A 14,944-nucleotide genomic window follows, 5' to 3' on the forward strand; every position below is an offset into this window, starting at 1 on the left:
ATGTGTTAAATACATGTGTGTATGTGTATTTTGAAGATGAGGTCCTAATTCTGCGTTTACACCATGTTCCCGGCGACCACGGCAGTCCCGTTTGTCCGAAACGTATCGCGCCGTGTGGCTTTTGCAATTTTTGACCTTAAATCCAAGGTTTGGTAGGTTGTGCTAAACTTCCTCACGGTTTATCAAGGTATCCGTGACGTGTTGTCGAAGCGAAAGCGCGGCCCTTCGACGGTGCGCTAAGTTTTCATCCACGGTCTGCCACGGATGTATAAATGTTGCTTCAAGGTACGATGCGTTCTGTTAAGTTCCCGCACGTTGTTTGCGTTTGTCATGCAGGTCTGATACGTTGTACACGTTTGCCATTCATTTGTCACGTTCTGTCAAGGTACCGTGCGGATCAAACGTGGACATCCGAGAGGTTTCGGGCACGATTGTGCTCCCGGTATAACAGAAAACTCTCAAGCAACAGTATTTATTATAACAAAATAATTCCAGTGACATGGATGTGAACGACGAGGATGACTTTATGTTTGCCTGCTTATTTGCAGCATTAATAAAATCTTTGCGTTGTAAAGAGCTGAAAGAAGCAAAAAAGTCCGGGAAAAGACGAAAAGGAGGCCAAGGTCCCTGTGGGTTCGTCCATGGCTATCGGAAGCTAGAAGGCAGCAGCAGGGGCACTTTGATGCATTTCTTACCAGGGAACTCCGCAACGAAGATATCAACACCTTTCAGAATTATCTGAGGATGCCCCCAGAACTATTCGACGAGATCCTTGAACGGATATCTCAAGTCATCTCAAGACAAGATACGAAGTATCGCTCCTCCCTTACACCTGGATTGAAACTGGCACTGACTCTGAGGCATTTGGTGGAAGGCAAGTACTTTCAGGTTGTTCCTCCACTTGAACGTCGTTTGCAGCGCGGGGGTAGCCTTTGTTCGGCGCTTTCTTGGTGGCATGTTTGCTCATCGAGTGTTCAGACTGAAATGAAAGTTTCCTGAGAAGCACGGCTTTTATATACTCAGCTTCAGACCGCGCGAATCGTGTCAGACCGTACAACAACTCAACTGGCCGTAACGCATCTGCCTGCAAAACACAACACACCGTAACGGGTCGGATTAAACACGTAGCAAAACGGCTATCAATTATCCTAGCTTGCCGTAGTTATCTTGACAAAGCGTAACAAAACGTAACACAACGTGATAGCAACTTAACATGTCGGGGAATGAAAAGGATTCCCGTCAGAGTACGGACACTTTTCGGGTTCTGTTACGGCCTGCTACGTACTGTCAAGTTGTGTTGCGTTTAACAAGTTCTATCACGTTTCTCATTTCCGCCGTGACTGCCGTGGCAATTTTTTTGACAGTTTAAAATTTTGGCACGGCAACCACGACAACCCCGTTGTGTCACGTTTGGCTATTCCGTTCCCCTACGTTGCCTCACGTTCATTCCGTTTCCTCCATGGTGGCCCGAAACGGAGTGTGATTATAGCTGTAATTTACGGCTTTTAAGTTGCTACAGATTTGTCAATTTTGGTGTGGCCAGGGACCTATACAAACAATTGTTTGTATAGGTCCCTGGTGTGGCGTTGTGTTGTGTGGGGAGGTCGGAGTATCCAGACCGGTGTGTTGACCACCAACCAAACTCAAATTCTTGCCGGAAAGGTGATAAAACCGGGTCGCCTAGGTTAGAAGCGCATGTACCAACCACTGCGCTTATCGGACAAGCTTTTGTGTGATAAAATTAAATCCTTATAGAAACGTGATCAGATATAAGCATAGGCCTATGATACAATTGTGTTTTTTATTCTGATGAATATAAGTAGTACGTAACCTTAAAGATAGTCTTTAAGCTTAAACAATAATTATAATACTACGACGTATTTATTAAAAAACAAATAATTTTTCTTAAAAAAACAAACAAGCAATAGTAATACTTATTTATATTTGATAATATACTTTATATATTTATAAATTAAATGTTAAATTCATTTTTGATAGAGGCTATTAAATGACGTCACTGTCTTGCCAGGTTGTTGTGATTTTGCAAGTTTCATTTAGTGAATTTTCCTTCTATTATTTTCTAGGGAATTATTAGCCATGTCAACACCTGTGAGATCCCAAGAAAGCTTTGAGGCCGTGCCAGGAAATGGTAATTCAATAATTTAATGTCCCTTCGTTTTCGTATCTACTTTTACTGTCACACATTTGTTAGCTGTCAGAATATTAGCCTTGACTGTTGGTCAGGGTCAATATTGAATTATGAGTCACTAGTAATGCGTAAGCCCGTTGGAAGTGTCACATGTCAAAAGCAGTTAATGTGCCTATCAATATGTATAAAACTATGTTTATGACACTAAACATGTTGACTTTAGAGAAGAACAAGAATCAAAGAGGTAAATAAAAGCATTCAATAGTATAGATAATGACAACTTTCTCTTCAGCTTGCAGACATTAATAGAAATTAGACAGTCTATGCTTGCACTTTTGTCTTATAAAACTAAAGGAGCATATTGGCAGTATTTCCATTAAATATAGACAAATCAAAACAGGGCTCTCGTTAAGTATACATTTTCTTCCGCCAATAGCCATTTTGTAGCCATTGTTAAAATCAAATTCTGCAATGCAATTATGTATGTTTTATGCATGTACCAAGTGTCTTTTACATGCAGCATAGCAAAGCTCAGCGATTTTTTTAGCCAAATTTGGAAAAGTATCAGTACCAGTCCAATTGGGAAAATTGTGCGCAAAAAACCCTGAAATTGGGAACATTTGCGGCCTGAAGTCTTCATATTGGGAAATTGGTGTATTTAATTTGTTCCTCCCAATGACTTTAAAATTGGTAATTAAATGTTGTAAAGTTGTCAATAGTATTTCTTACTTAGGTTCAAGCCATAGAGCTGCATAGGAAAACTAACTAAATGATGCATATTATTTATATAATTTTTTTTTTTTTAGAAACCTTCAATTGGGAATTTTTTTGGACAGCAATTGTGAAATTTTTAGTTTTTTTCTTTGGGAAAGTGCCATTTTCCAGTACTTTATAAAGAAGGAAAAAATTCCCTGAAGGTAATCATTGCCTGTTTTCCAAGAGTCTTGAAAGATCTGGAAAGAGAGTTAAAGGGGCCTTTTCACAGATTTTGGCATGTTTTGAAGTTTGTCATAAAAGGCTTTATATTGATAAATGTTAATATTGGATATAAAAAGCTCCAGTAAAAGATCAAGAATAAAATAAAATAAAAAGGTAACCACAGTAGGGCTCAAACCACTGACCGCTGGAGTCCTGGAGTAAAAAGTCTCCCACTTAGACCACTCGGCCATCCTTCTAATTCAATGACAGGTGTATTTTATACTTCATATAACCAATCCTCGTTGTTTCACAAAATATAACGACAACATTAGAACTCTCCAAATTATTAATTCGTTTCTCATTGCAACGCTTTATAATTTTTGGGTTTTTAAATCGTCAAAAGATGCATATAATGGCTATTTTAGAGCATTTTAAATGTTCAGTATTACTGTTTCCTCACAAATATCATAACTAAAACGAAAATTTGCGAATCTGAAACATTTTATTTCAATTTTGTCAATTTATCCAAATGTGAAAAGGTCCCTTTAAGACAAATCTTTTGCAGTACTTTTAATTGCAATTCATATTAAATAGTGACATTTAATTTCATTGTCTATTAGCGTAATATAAAAAGTAATGCTTCATAAAATTACTTTAATCATCACCAAAATTTGTAAAAACTGCCAATCATCAATTGACATCATACTTGCTAATCGTGAATGTTGAAAAAAAAAATCTTATGCCTGTATTGAAGCCATGTTTACTATTATTCACTAAATGTATCTTACAATAGAAACTTGTACACTGGGTTTTGTTTTGTTATAAACATATTTTTATACCTTAAAGTTTTTCAAAATAATTCAATGCCAAAATAGGATTTTTAACCAGGTTTTCCGAAGGAAAAAACTGGTTATTAGATTGGCGAATGCGGGCGGGCTGGCTGGCTGGCTGGCGGGCTGGCGGAATAAGCTTGTCCGGGCCATAACTATGTCGTTCATTGTCAGATTTTAAAATCATTTGGCACATTTGTTCACCATCATTGGACGGTGTGTCGCGCGAAATAATTACGTCGATATCTCCAAGGTCAAGGTCACACTTTGAGTTCAAAGGTCAAAAATGGCCATAAATGAGCTTGTCCGAGCCATAACTATGTCGTTCATCGTCAGATTTTAAAATCATTTGGCACATTTGTTCACCATCATTGGACGGTGTGTCGCGCGAAATAATTACGTCGATATCTCCAAGGTCAAGGTCACACTTTGAGTTCAAAGGTCAAAAATGGCCATAAATGAGCTTGTCCTGGCCATAACTATGTCATTCATTGTGAGATTTTAAAATCATTTGGCACATTTGTTCACCATCATGGGACGGTGTGTCCCACGAAAGAATCACGTCAATATCTCCAATGTCAAGGTCGCCACGACTAAAAATAGATTTAAAAAAAAAAAAAAACTTACAAAGGGGGTTAATTTTTTTTGGTCATTTCAAAAGTTCAGTTTGAGTTTTCTCCCTTTATCAGATTTTTTTTTCACAATGAAAACCTGGTTTTGTGACAATTTTGTCCCTTGTTAAAAAGGGAGCTTTGATGACAGACTAGTTTGTTTGACAATTAGATAGTTAGCTCAGTTAAAGAATTGGATGCAACATCTGTTACACATGCCAGGGGTTTTTATCTGATTTTGGGGAAAGGGCCTGGCCTTTTTTGAGGGGAAAAAAATCGCGCGAAACGTTGAATTTTGGGGGGAAAAAAATCTGCGAAAAGCCGAATTTTACGTATTTTACTGTTTTTAAAACAAATTCAAGGCAACAGGTTATTTAATTATGCAATATTTTTCTAGTTTCTACAGTGGATCAGGTTAACTTATATATAAAAAGGTAAAAAAAAAAAAAAAAAAAAAAAAATTTTTTTTTTTTTTTTTTTTTTGGAGGGGAAAATGAAATCTAGGGGAAAATTTACCAGCTGAGGGGAAAAAAAATCCGAGGGGAAAGGGCCGATTTTCGGCGGGTCGCAAAGAAGGAAAAAAAAACCTGCATGCAAACCGGTTGCGCCAAGGAAAATGGTGGATGCAGTAGCAGAAGAATGCAACGGCTGTCAAATTACACACTTAAAACCAAAACTAAAAAAATTGAGTGGCATGAACACCATACATTTTGCTAGTATGACTATAGATGATAAATTAGTGTGCATATTTGCAAAGGTGAAGTGTAAAGAGAGCAAAATATTGCAATACAAAGGAATATTTTTAAAGTAAACATATGTTGTTTGTTCGTCAACTGCGTAAGGACCAAACTTCTCAGCTAACCCAACGTTTGCTGGGACTTGCTTTGTCGTGGGCGCAGATGGCTGCTGTCGCCGATCCTGGCACAGGATGTACAAAGGGGATGAGTGGAACGTCTACAGGAAGGTTGGCAGCATGGGCCTGTGGGGCTTGTCTCTTCTTCTCTCTGGCAGTTGTTCTGTCATATATATATATATATATATATGTATTGGCACCTATGTAGATGGAAGACCTCCAGGTGGCGCTATCCATGGCAGATTGTTATCAAGTGTCTGGGTTGATGGAAAATGTTTTCAGTGATGCTTTAAGAGTGTCTTTGATGCGTTTTTTTTTTTGCCCACTGTGGGGCCGCTTGCCATGCCGCAGCTTTCCATAGAATGTTATTTGGACAGCCTCTCGTCTGGAATATGCAACTGCATCATGATGGTGTAAATGTTTGGGAGACCTGCCTTTGCCAATGCCTCTGTGCCTGGAGTTTTGTTCAGCCACTCTATGCCAAGTATCTTCCAGAGTCTTGTTGGGTGAACGTGGTTCAGTTTCAAGGCATGGTGTTGCTATGCTGTCCATGTTTCACATGCATAGAGCAGAGTAGGGAGCACCACTGCAGGGTCAAGCGAGTAGGCGAAGTGGGCGATTTCTTCGCCCAGTTAATCTTCACTTCGCACATTTATTTCATGAAGGCGAAGTGACTTCTCCTCCATTTAATGATTAACTTTGTGCCACACATTGACCGATTAAAATCATTTTGATGTGGAGAATGGGACAAAGGAGGATTCTCAGCCATAAGTTGCCCCATTTACAGGTCATGCAAAGTTGAACATTCAAAAGAACAGTCTGGAGCTATTACTTGTTGAAATTGTTAATAGATGATGCCTTGATTAATTGCCTTCTGCTGGCTACCAATAACTATGATTCAGCAATGTTAAATGGCCCATTAAAACAATACTAAGGAATGATCAAATGGGTAGATGTAACCTGGCACTGGCAATAAATATGGGGCTCATTTAAAGGTCAGATTTGGAATTTCTGCTGTAAAATGAGATTTTAAATGAATTTTAAATTTAAAACTAGAAATGGTGCGGCAGAGGCCGACGCGTATCCCCACGCCGCATGTTTGACCCAGGGGTGCCCCAGGGTTGGTAATGGGGCCATGCATAGTTGAGATTGACCATATTGTCATAAGAGAAGTTCAGTATCAATTATAAGTAAATTGTAGAAATGAGGAAATTAGAGTAAAAGGCAATTTTGGATTGGCGTGGCCTATGTGGGCGGGGTGCCCCAGGGTTGGTAATGGGGCCATACATAGTTGAGATTGACCATATTGTCATGAGAGAGATTCAGTATTAATTTGAAGTAAATCGGTGTAGAAATAAAGAAATTATAGTAAAAGGCAATTTTGGGTGGGCGTGGCCTATGTGAGCGGGGCGCCCCAGGGTTGGTAATGGGGCCATGCATAGTTGACATTGACTGTATTGTCATAAAAGAGGTTCAGTACCAATTTGAAGTGAATCAGTGTAGAGATGAAGAAATTATAGTAAAAGGCAATTTTGGGTGGGCGTGGCCTATGTGGGCGGGGCGCCCCAGGGTTGGTTATGGGGCCATGCATAGTTGAGATTAACCGTATTGTCATAAGAGAGGTTCAGTATCAATTTGAAGTGAATCGGTGTAGAAATGAAGAAATTATAGTCAAAGTCAATTTTGGGTGGGTGTGGCCTATGTGGGCGGGGTGCAGCAGGGTTGGTTATGGGGCCATGCATATCTGAGATTGACCGTATTGTCATAAGAAAGGTTCAGTATTAATTTGAAGTGAATCGGTGTAGAAATGAAGAAATTATAGTAAAACTGCAATTTTAGGTGGGCGTGGCCTATTTTGGCGGGGTGCCCCAGGGTTGGTAATTGGGCCATGCATAGTTGAGATTGACCGTATTATCATCAGAGAGGTTCGGTATCAATTTGAAGACTATCGGTGTAGAAATGAAGAAATTATAGTAAAATAACCTAAAAAAATGAGTAAAAAACTCTGACCTGTCCCTGCCCCAACCCCCATAACTTTTGACCCAGGGGTCAGATCAAAATTCCAAATAGTGCAGGGACGCCAATATGCTCATAGCTACCATGTGTGTAAGTTTCAAGGTTCTAGTGCTTATAGTGTAGGAGGAGATAGTGGCCAGGACGGACAGACGGACGGCGGAGAAAACCACAATATCCCCACGCTTTTCAAAAAGCATGGGGATAACAAATATTTGTAACAAAATCATAATCAACAATCAATGAGAAATAAGGAAAATGTCGGTTTTATACACTTTACTTGTCTTATTGTATAAAACAAGTGAAGAGTTGTTTGAAAGCTGAACAGAAACCACTTATCCGTTAAATTGCTGCAAAACATACGTGAAACTAAGATGTATGACGCAAATGTACCATTTCTCCAAAAAATGTTACCAATTCTCCCTATTTTGGCTTTAGGGAGCAGTGACTTTTCCCTAAATTTTGAGCCTAGCTAGACCTCTGCACTGCACTGCACTTCTACTTTCAGTTTGTCAGGGTGGTGATGCCTCTTTTGTTCCAAACATTCGGGTATAAACTGCCAAACATCACTAATGTGATGTTCATTTCGTCATTGAAGGTCACATTTTGTGAGAGTATGCCACCAAGATAAGTAAGTGACCGACTATTTTGATTCTCTACCAATTTACAGTGATGTTTGGATAATTGAAAGGCTTTTCAGGTGCGGGCTGATTGAGGACTTCAGTCTTTTTGGGGCTGATGGTAAGACCAAAGTTTATGCATGCGCTGAAAAACATGTCAACACAGGGTTGCATGTGGGCTTCGGAGACAGCGTTAGGGGCACATATCAGCAAACAGCAGATTTCTGATGATGTCTGTCTTAACCTTTATTTTTCCTAGCGCCTCTGAAGATTTAACAGCTTGCCATCCATGCGGTTCCTCAGTTTGACACAAGCATCCTTGTCTATGAAGGCATCTGTGAGAACGGTGGAAAACTTGAGGCTGAATAGTGTTGGGGCCAGGACACAGCCTTGCTTGACCCCGTTTGTAACTGGAAATGGGTCAGATGACTCTCAGCTGTCCTGGACTCTGGCCTGCATCCCCTTGTGCAAATGCTGCAGCAGGGAGATAAATTGAATCTTGTTTTGAGAAAACTGGGCTTAATGCATGTGCATAAAGTGTCATCCCAGATTAGCCTGTGCAGTCCCCACAGGCTAATCAGGGAAGACACTTTCCCCCTAAACTTGATTTTCGGTAATGAGGGACTTCCTTGAAACTAAACTCACCATACAAGCGGAAAGTGTCGTCACTGATTAGCCTGTGCAGACTGCACAGGCTAATCTGGGACGACACTTTACACACTTGCATGAAGCCCATTTTTCTCAGAATGTGTCTCTATTACATTTGGCATCCAGTGATTTTTTTTGCTCAAATTTACAGCCGATTTTCGGCTGCTTCCCAATCGCAAAAATACACGTTTTTTCCCAAAAATCTGACCAAAATTTCCCAAAAAAAGCCCAACTATTTTTTTTTAGGAAGAAGTCTCATAACTTAATTATGATTTCTTAACTCTAGGTCTCAACTTTATTTTTTAAACATCTTACAAAATATATAACTTGAATTTAGTCATTTTTGTCCATAAATCATTCCCAAACTTGCCACTTTTATTGATTAAAAAAATCCCAATTTGACCAGACTCCTTTTCTAGAAAACTCCCTGAACATGCACTTAAAAACAATATCACTTCTGTTACTTATAATCCTATTTATAATGCTTAATTTTTCCCAATTTCATGGTTTATCGCGCTATTTTTCCCAATTTCACGGTTTATCGCGCTAATTTTCCCAATTCAAATGGCACAGGCTTTAACAAATTAAAGCAAAAAAAATCACTGAGTACCTTTATTTCTGAAGCCGCGGCTTCAAAAGCTTTTTGCTGAGAAAGAACTTGAAAATTCGCTTCTGATTCTGCCTTATGTTTCAAAAGAGCTGTTTCCTGTTGAGTATATTTCTGTTTTATCTTTGCAGATTCGGCTTCTGCTTGTTTCAATGTGATGAATTCACTTAACTTCACTCCAATGACTAGAATATCTCGAACTGTGTGTCTTAATTCACACCACCATAAACAGAGTTTGGCTTCATGCTTAACATGACTTTTTTCTTAATATTTATTGTTTAATTTGGTCAATCTTTTCCAGCGCGTGTAACTTTGCTTTTTCCTGTAGCAACGCGTCTGTATAGTGAGAGCCAATAATTCTTTAAGACTTGCTTCACTTTACACATTTTTTAAGTACACTTCAAATGTGTCTTTTACTTTTACGTAACTTTCATAGGTTTCTTGTAATTGCTGTTCAATCAGGTTAATTTCACCAACATAACTCTCATAAGTTAAACTTCTTACTTAATTTGTCCAAACTTTCAGCCACTTTGCGCCATGAAGCAGAACAGCGCTCCCTAAAGTCATCAATTCTCTCTTCATAAAGAGCCATTCCTTATACATTTAACAGACGTTCACGCTGTGTTGACATACAATAAACTTTCTAAAGCCGGTTTAAATACAGATGAGACTTGAGTGTGACAATTTTGAATGTGGATTTAGTTCGATGTCCAGTACCCGTCATCTCCATCTGCTACTAGCAAAGTGTAGGTCAATTTACAATTCTGTTCTGGAAACAGATAGCGGACCGATCGTGTCGAAAAAGAACACTGTATGTGGTGGTATTTAGTATATAATCTTATAATCAACTCGATGAATGTGGTAAATTGCTGCAAAACAAAATAAAAGAGGTTCAGTTCTGCAGTAAATTAAGTATCAATGATACAAAGAAAATGGTGTATTGTAGTAAAAAATACTTACAATGACAGTGATTTTTTTTGCTCAAATTTACAGCAGATTTTCGGCTGCTTCCCAATCGCAAAAATACACGTTTTTTCCCAAAAATCTGACCAAAATTTCCCCAAAAAAGCCCAACTTCCAAAAAAATAAATAATTTTTTTTTTTTTTTTTTTTTTTAGAAAGAAGTAATTATGATTTCTTAACTCTAGGTCTCAACTTTATTTTTTAAACATCTTACAAAATATATAACTTGAATTTAGTCATTTTTGTCCATAAATCATTCCCAAACTTGCCACTTTTATTGATTAAAAAAATCCCAATTTGACCAGACTCCTTTTCTAGAAAACTCACTGAACATGCACTTAAGAACAATATCATTTCTGTTACTTATAATCCTATTTATAATGCTTAATTTTTCCCAATTTCATGGTTTATCGCGATATTTTTCCCAATTTCACGGTTTATCACGCTAATTTTCCCAATTCAAATGGCACAGGATGTAACAAATTAAAGCAAAAAATATCACTGGCATCTGTACTTCACCATCATCTTTCACTGACCCTCTCTGCTGGTGCGTCAAAAACCTTGGTAAGGTTAACATAAGTGGAGGATAGGTCAGAGCTTTGTTCGTGATCCTTCTCTTGAAGCTGCCTGGCAGTGAATGCCATGTTGATGGTTCCTCATTCCATGCATAATTCACATTGAATTTCAGGTAGGAGTTCTTGGTCAAGTCTTCTATTTTAAACAGAAACTAGCAAATTGATGGGTCAAAAAGGGATAGTGGTAGTCTCATTTATAAGACGCGCAAAGGATTTAAAGATGCTTTTTATATGGGCTGAATTCTCCAAATATTACCAATATAAAAAGTAGCTTAATATTGGAGAACGTCAACAAGTTGGACTAGGATAGTGGTTGAATAATGATTTGTATTGCTGATTGCTTCAAAAACGATGTTTAAGTTTTGAAAACTAAAGATGTATGTATTGTATGGATTAAACTTAAATAGTATTTGTTTCAAAGCCAGCCAGATCTATTGTTTTGATTGGCATTTAATGTAACACTTGGGAGTAGTAGGGAAATATTAATTAATCAAGGACCTAGAACAATATTTTAAAATTATTATAAACTAAGTGTCTGAAAATTTAAATCGGGAATTTGTGTTAAGTCAGTAAATATGCCGAAAATAATGATTTACAACAATTTAATTTCTTACAAGATGATTTTGTTGCAGACAATATTTCAGCACGGGCTAGCCAAAATAAATAGTAAATGAAAATGGTAATGGTTAATTATGCCCCCCTTCGAAGAAGAGGGGGTATATTGTTTTGCACATGTCGGTTGTCTGTCGTTCGGTCGGTCCGTCCGTCCGCCAGATTATTTCCGGATAACTCAAGAACACTTAGGCCTAGGATCATGAAACTTCATAGGTACATTGATCATGACTGGCAGATGACCCCTATTGATTTTCAGGTCACTAGGTCAAAATTCAAGGTCACAGTGACTCGAAACAGTAAAATGGTTTCCGGATGATAAGTCAAGAATGCTTACACCTAGGACCATGAAACTTCATAGGTACATTGATAATGACTAGCAGATGACCCCTATTGATTTTCAGGTTACTAGGTCAAAGGTCAAGGTCACAGTGACTCGAAACAGTAAAATGGTTACCGGATGATAGCTCAACAATGCTTACACAGATCATGAAACTTCATAGGAACATTGATCATGACTGGCAGATGACCCCTATTGATTGTCAGGTCACTAGGTCAAAGGTCAAGGTCACAGTGACTCGAAACAGTAAAATGGGTTCAGGATGATAACTCAAGAATGCTTATGCATAGGATCATGAAACTTCATACATGTAGGTACATTGATAATGACTGGCAGATGACCCCTATTGATTTTCAGGTCACTTGTTTGAATCAGGAATGAGAAAAACATTGGAAACTAGGTTTAATTGAAAAAACAAATTCACCATTTAAAAGTTTTATTTTTTTGCCTTATTATTTTGAAACTTGCTCAGAATATTAAATGTTTGACATCTCTGCTCAGATCAAAATAAGATTATGTGGATAAAAAAGCATGTAAACATTATTGTTATAGTTTACTTACCATAACAATGGACCTAGGTTATAATTGGGCCGTGCTCTGTGAAAAAGGGGGCAAAAAACCAGTTTAGGCAGAAAGTGTCGTCACTGATTAGCCTGTGTGGACTGCACAGACTAATCTGGGATGACACTTTATGCACATGCATTATACCCCCTTTTCACAGAGCACGGCTCATTTACATTTCAACTGATAGTGATAGCACTTGTTAGATGTATGAAAACATCTATAGAATAAATCTGGTATATAAATAAGATGAATTTATCTGTATGAAAATATCTGTAGAATAAATCTGGTATATAAATAAGATGAATTTATCTGTATGAAAATATCTGTAGAATAAATCTGGTATATAAATAAGATGAATTTATCTGTATGAAAACATCTATAGAATAAATCTGGTATATAAATAAGATGAATTTATCTGTATGAAAACATCTATAGAATAAATCTGGTATATAAACCAGATGAATTTATCTGTATGAAAACATTGTAGAATAAATCTGGTATATAAATAAGATTAACTTATCTTCAGGTCTGTTCTTAAAGACTCTACCGTACAATGGACAGGCACATTATTTGGACGGTGTCATGTCAAAAAGACTCAAATGATAAGAAGTTATATTGATGATGCAATGATGTTAAGACATCGTTTTAATGCATTTACTGTTGCGTTTAACCTGGGGCTACATGTGACGTGTGTCTAAATTTGGCGTTGTTATCAATGATGTGACAGTTTCATCAGGGGTTAATATACATCCATTATGAGGAATATGGTCCAGGTACACATAGTGTACTCAGGTCTTGATTCAGTGTAGATGATAAATGTTGTGTTAATTTATTGAACTGAATACAAATCATGTGAGCGAGGCATTTAATTGATAAAAATTGATGTAATGATGTACATGAGATAAAAGTGTATGCTGTATGTTGTGAAAATCGTATGTTGTAGCTCTGACTGTGTATATGAGTGCAGTACATGGATAACAAATTAATCATCTTGTGATTATTCAAGTGCATTTTTATGTATGTTAGTGTGATATGATGGAGGTGTTGACAGTGTTTTTTTTTCAATTTAAAATAATAAATGATAAAAGAAAATAAATATTTACATTATTAATAGAAAGGTGTGTGAAAAAATTATTTCATGATTAATGTGGACTTATTTTGTTAACTTAACTGTACTAAAATCATCATTTGTCTGTAGGTTCAAAATGATGTGATACGGAATTGTAAAATAGACAAGTTTTGTATAAAATTATAATAATAAGTGTTGTCCATAGCGTTGGATGGACAGGTACTTTTTTATTAAAAAGTGGATACAAGTAAATAACTTGGACTTTAAAATACTACTAGCACCATTAATTGCTTCAAGTAAACCATTTCAAAATGAATTCTAACACTGAATCGGACATAGAAGATGATTTATTGTACAAGCCAAAGATTAGTTCGCCAGGAAACTACAGGAAATTCCTGGGGTTTGGTGGAATGTCATCGTTGTCAGATGATGAGACAGGTCACAGCTCGGGCAATGAAGAATTCATTGATGATGACCTGTATATGAAGAAATCTCTGCCTGAAGCAGGTGTGTGTTGGGTTGACAACGGGCCTGGTCCTTAGGTTGGCACTCAGAAATCTGAATACAGAGGTTTTTATCTGGTTTTAGGGAAAGGACCTGGCCTTTTTTGAGGGGAAAAAAAATTGCGCGATACGCTGGATTTTGGGGGGGGGGGGGGAAACGCCCAAACACCGGGTTTTGGGGAAAATAAGGAAAGTCTTAAATAATCAATTTAACCAATTTTACTGTTTTTAAAACAAATTCAAGGCAACTGATAATTTAATTATGCATTATTTTTCTTTTTTCTACACTGAATCAGGTTAACTTATATATTTAAAGGTTTAAAGAAAAGGGAGTCAAGGGCCGTTTTTCGGCGGGTCACAATAAGGAAAAAATACCTGGAATAACGAGCCAAAATGCATGTTTTTTATCTTATAAAGTGTGAATATCTGCTTTATTTTAACATTGTATACATGAACATACATTTTAGTACCCATTTTGAGAATTAAGTAGCCAATTAGTGATATCAGTACCCATTTGCTATCTTGGCTACTGGTTACCCTAACATAGGGTCTGCTCATAATGTAATGGTCATGCTTGTATTGAAGACACTTTTTAGATATAGAACAAGCTGTTGTTTTCCATGATCAGCGTTGGTGTTAAGTTTGTCTTTTTTGGATAAAGTCCATTTTTTTAAACTTGAAATATCTTGACATATACAGAATCTGACATTAGTTATCACTTCATGTATACAATTTCTTATAATACAAATGCTGGAAATTTTTGTAGTTATCATGAAATAGGTGAGCTTACTTAATATTTGCATGGATGAGTTTAAGTAAGTGTGGTACAAAATGACATGGAGTTGAAGATATTTTGTTTGTAAGTTTTCTTTAAACAAGCTGAAGCACTTATATGTAAACATGCGAATAAGACCGATCATTGTTGACTTATTTGCCGTCTTCAATGTTAAGCGCTCGACCTTTGACGGAGTCCACCAAATTTTTTCTCAGTCCACCAACGTTTGTAAGTTAACTGAGCTGATGGTTCACCAGTATTTGAGGGCACTATAATCATAAAATGTTCAACTGT

The 14,944-nt window shown here is 37.2% G+C and overlaps 1 protein-coding gene across 3 annotated transcripts in view; it reads left to right on the forward strand.

Annotated features, from left to right (window-relative positions):
- The first annotated feature begins 1,994 nt into the window (after positions 1 to 1,994).
- The window catches only part of LOC127858500 (tumor protein D52-like), a 47,375-nt gene continuing 34,425 nt past the window's right edge, over positions 1,995 to 14,944 (forward strand). The window contains exon 1 of one of the 3 annotated variants that reach the window (XM_052395696.1): positions 1,995 to 2,149. In XM_052395696.1, coding sequence (XP_052251656.1) covers positions 2,098 to 2,149 — 52 coding nt within the window. In that variant the 5' untranslated portion in view covers positions 1,995 to 2,097. Of the gene's footprint in view, positions 2,150 to 13,027; positions 13,880 to 14,944 lie in introns of those variants that run through there. The other 2 variants (XM_052395694.1, XM_052395695.1) reach the window with 2 other exon arrangements.

The sequence above is a fragment of the Dreissena polymorpha genome, chromosome 14 (assembly GCF_020536995.1).
Source record: "Dreissena polymorpha isolate Duluth1 chromosome 14, UMN_Dpol_1.0, whole genome shotgun sequence".
NCBI lineage: Eukaryota > Metazoa > Mollusca > Bivalvia > Myida > Dreissenidae > Dreissena > Dreissena polymorpha.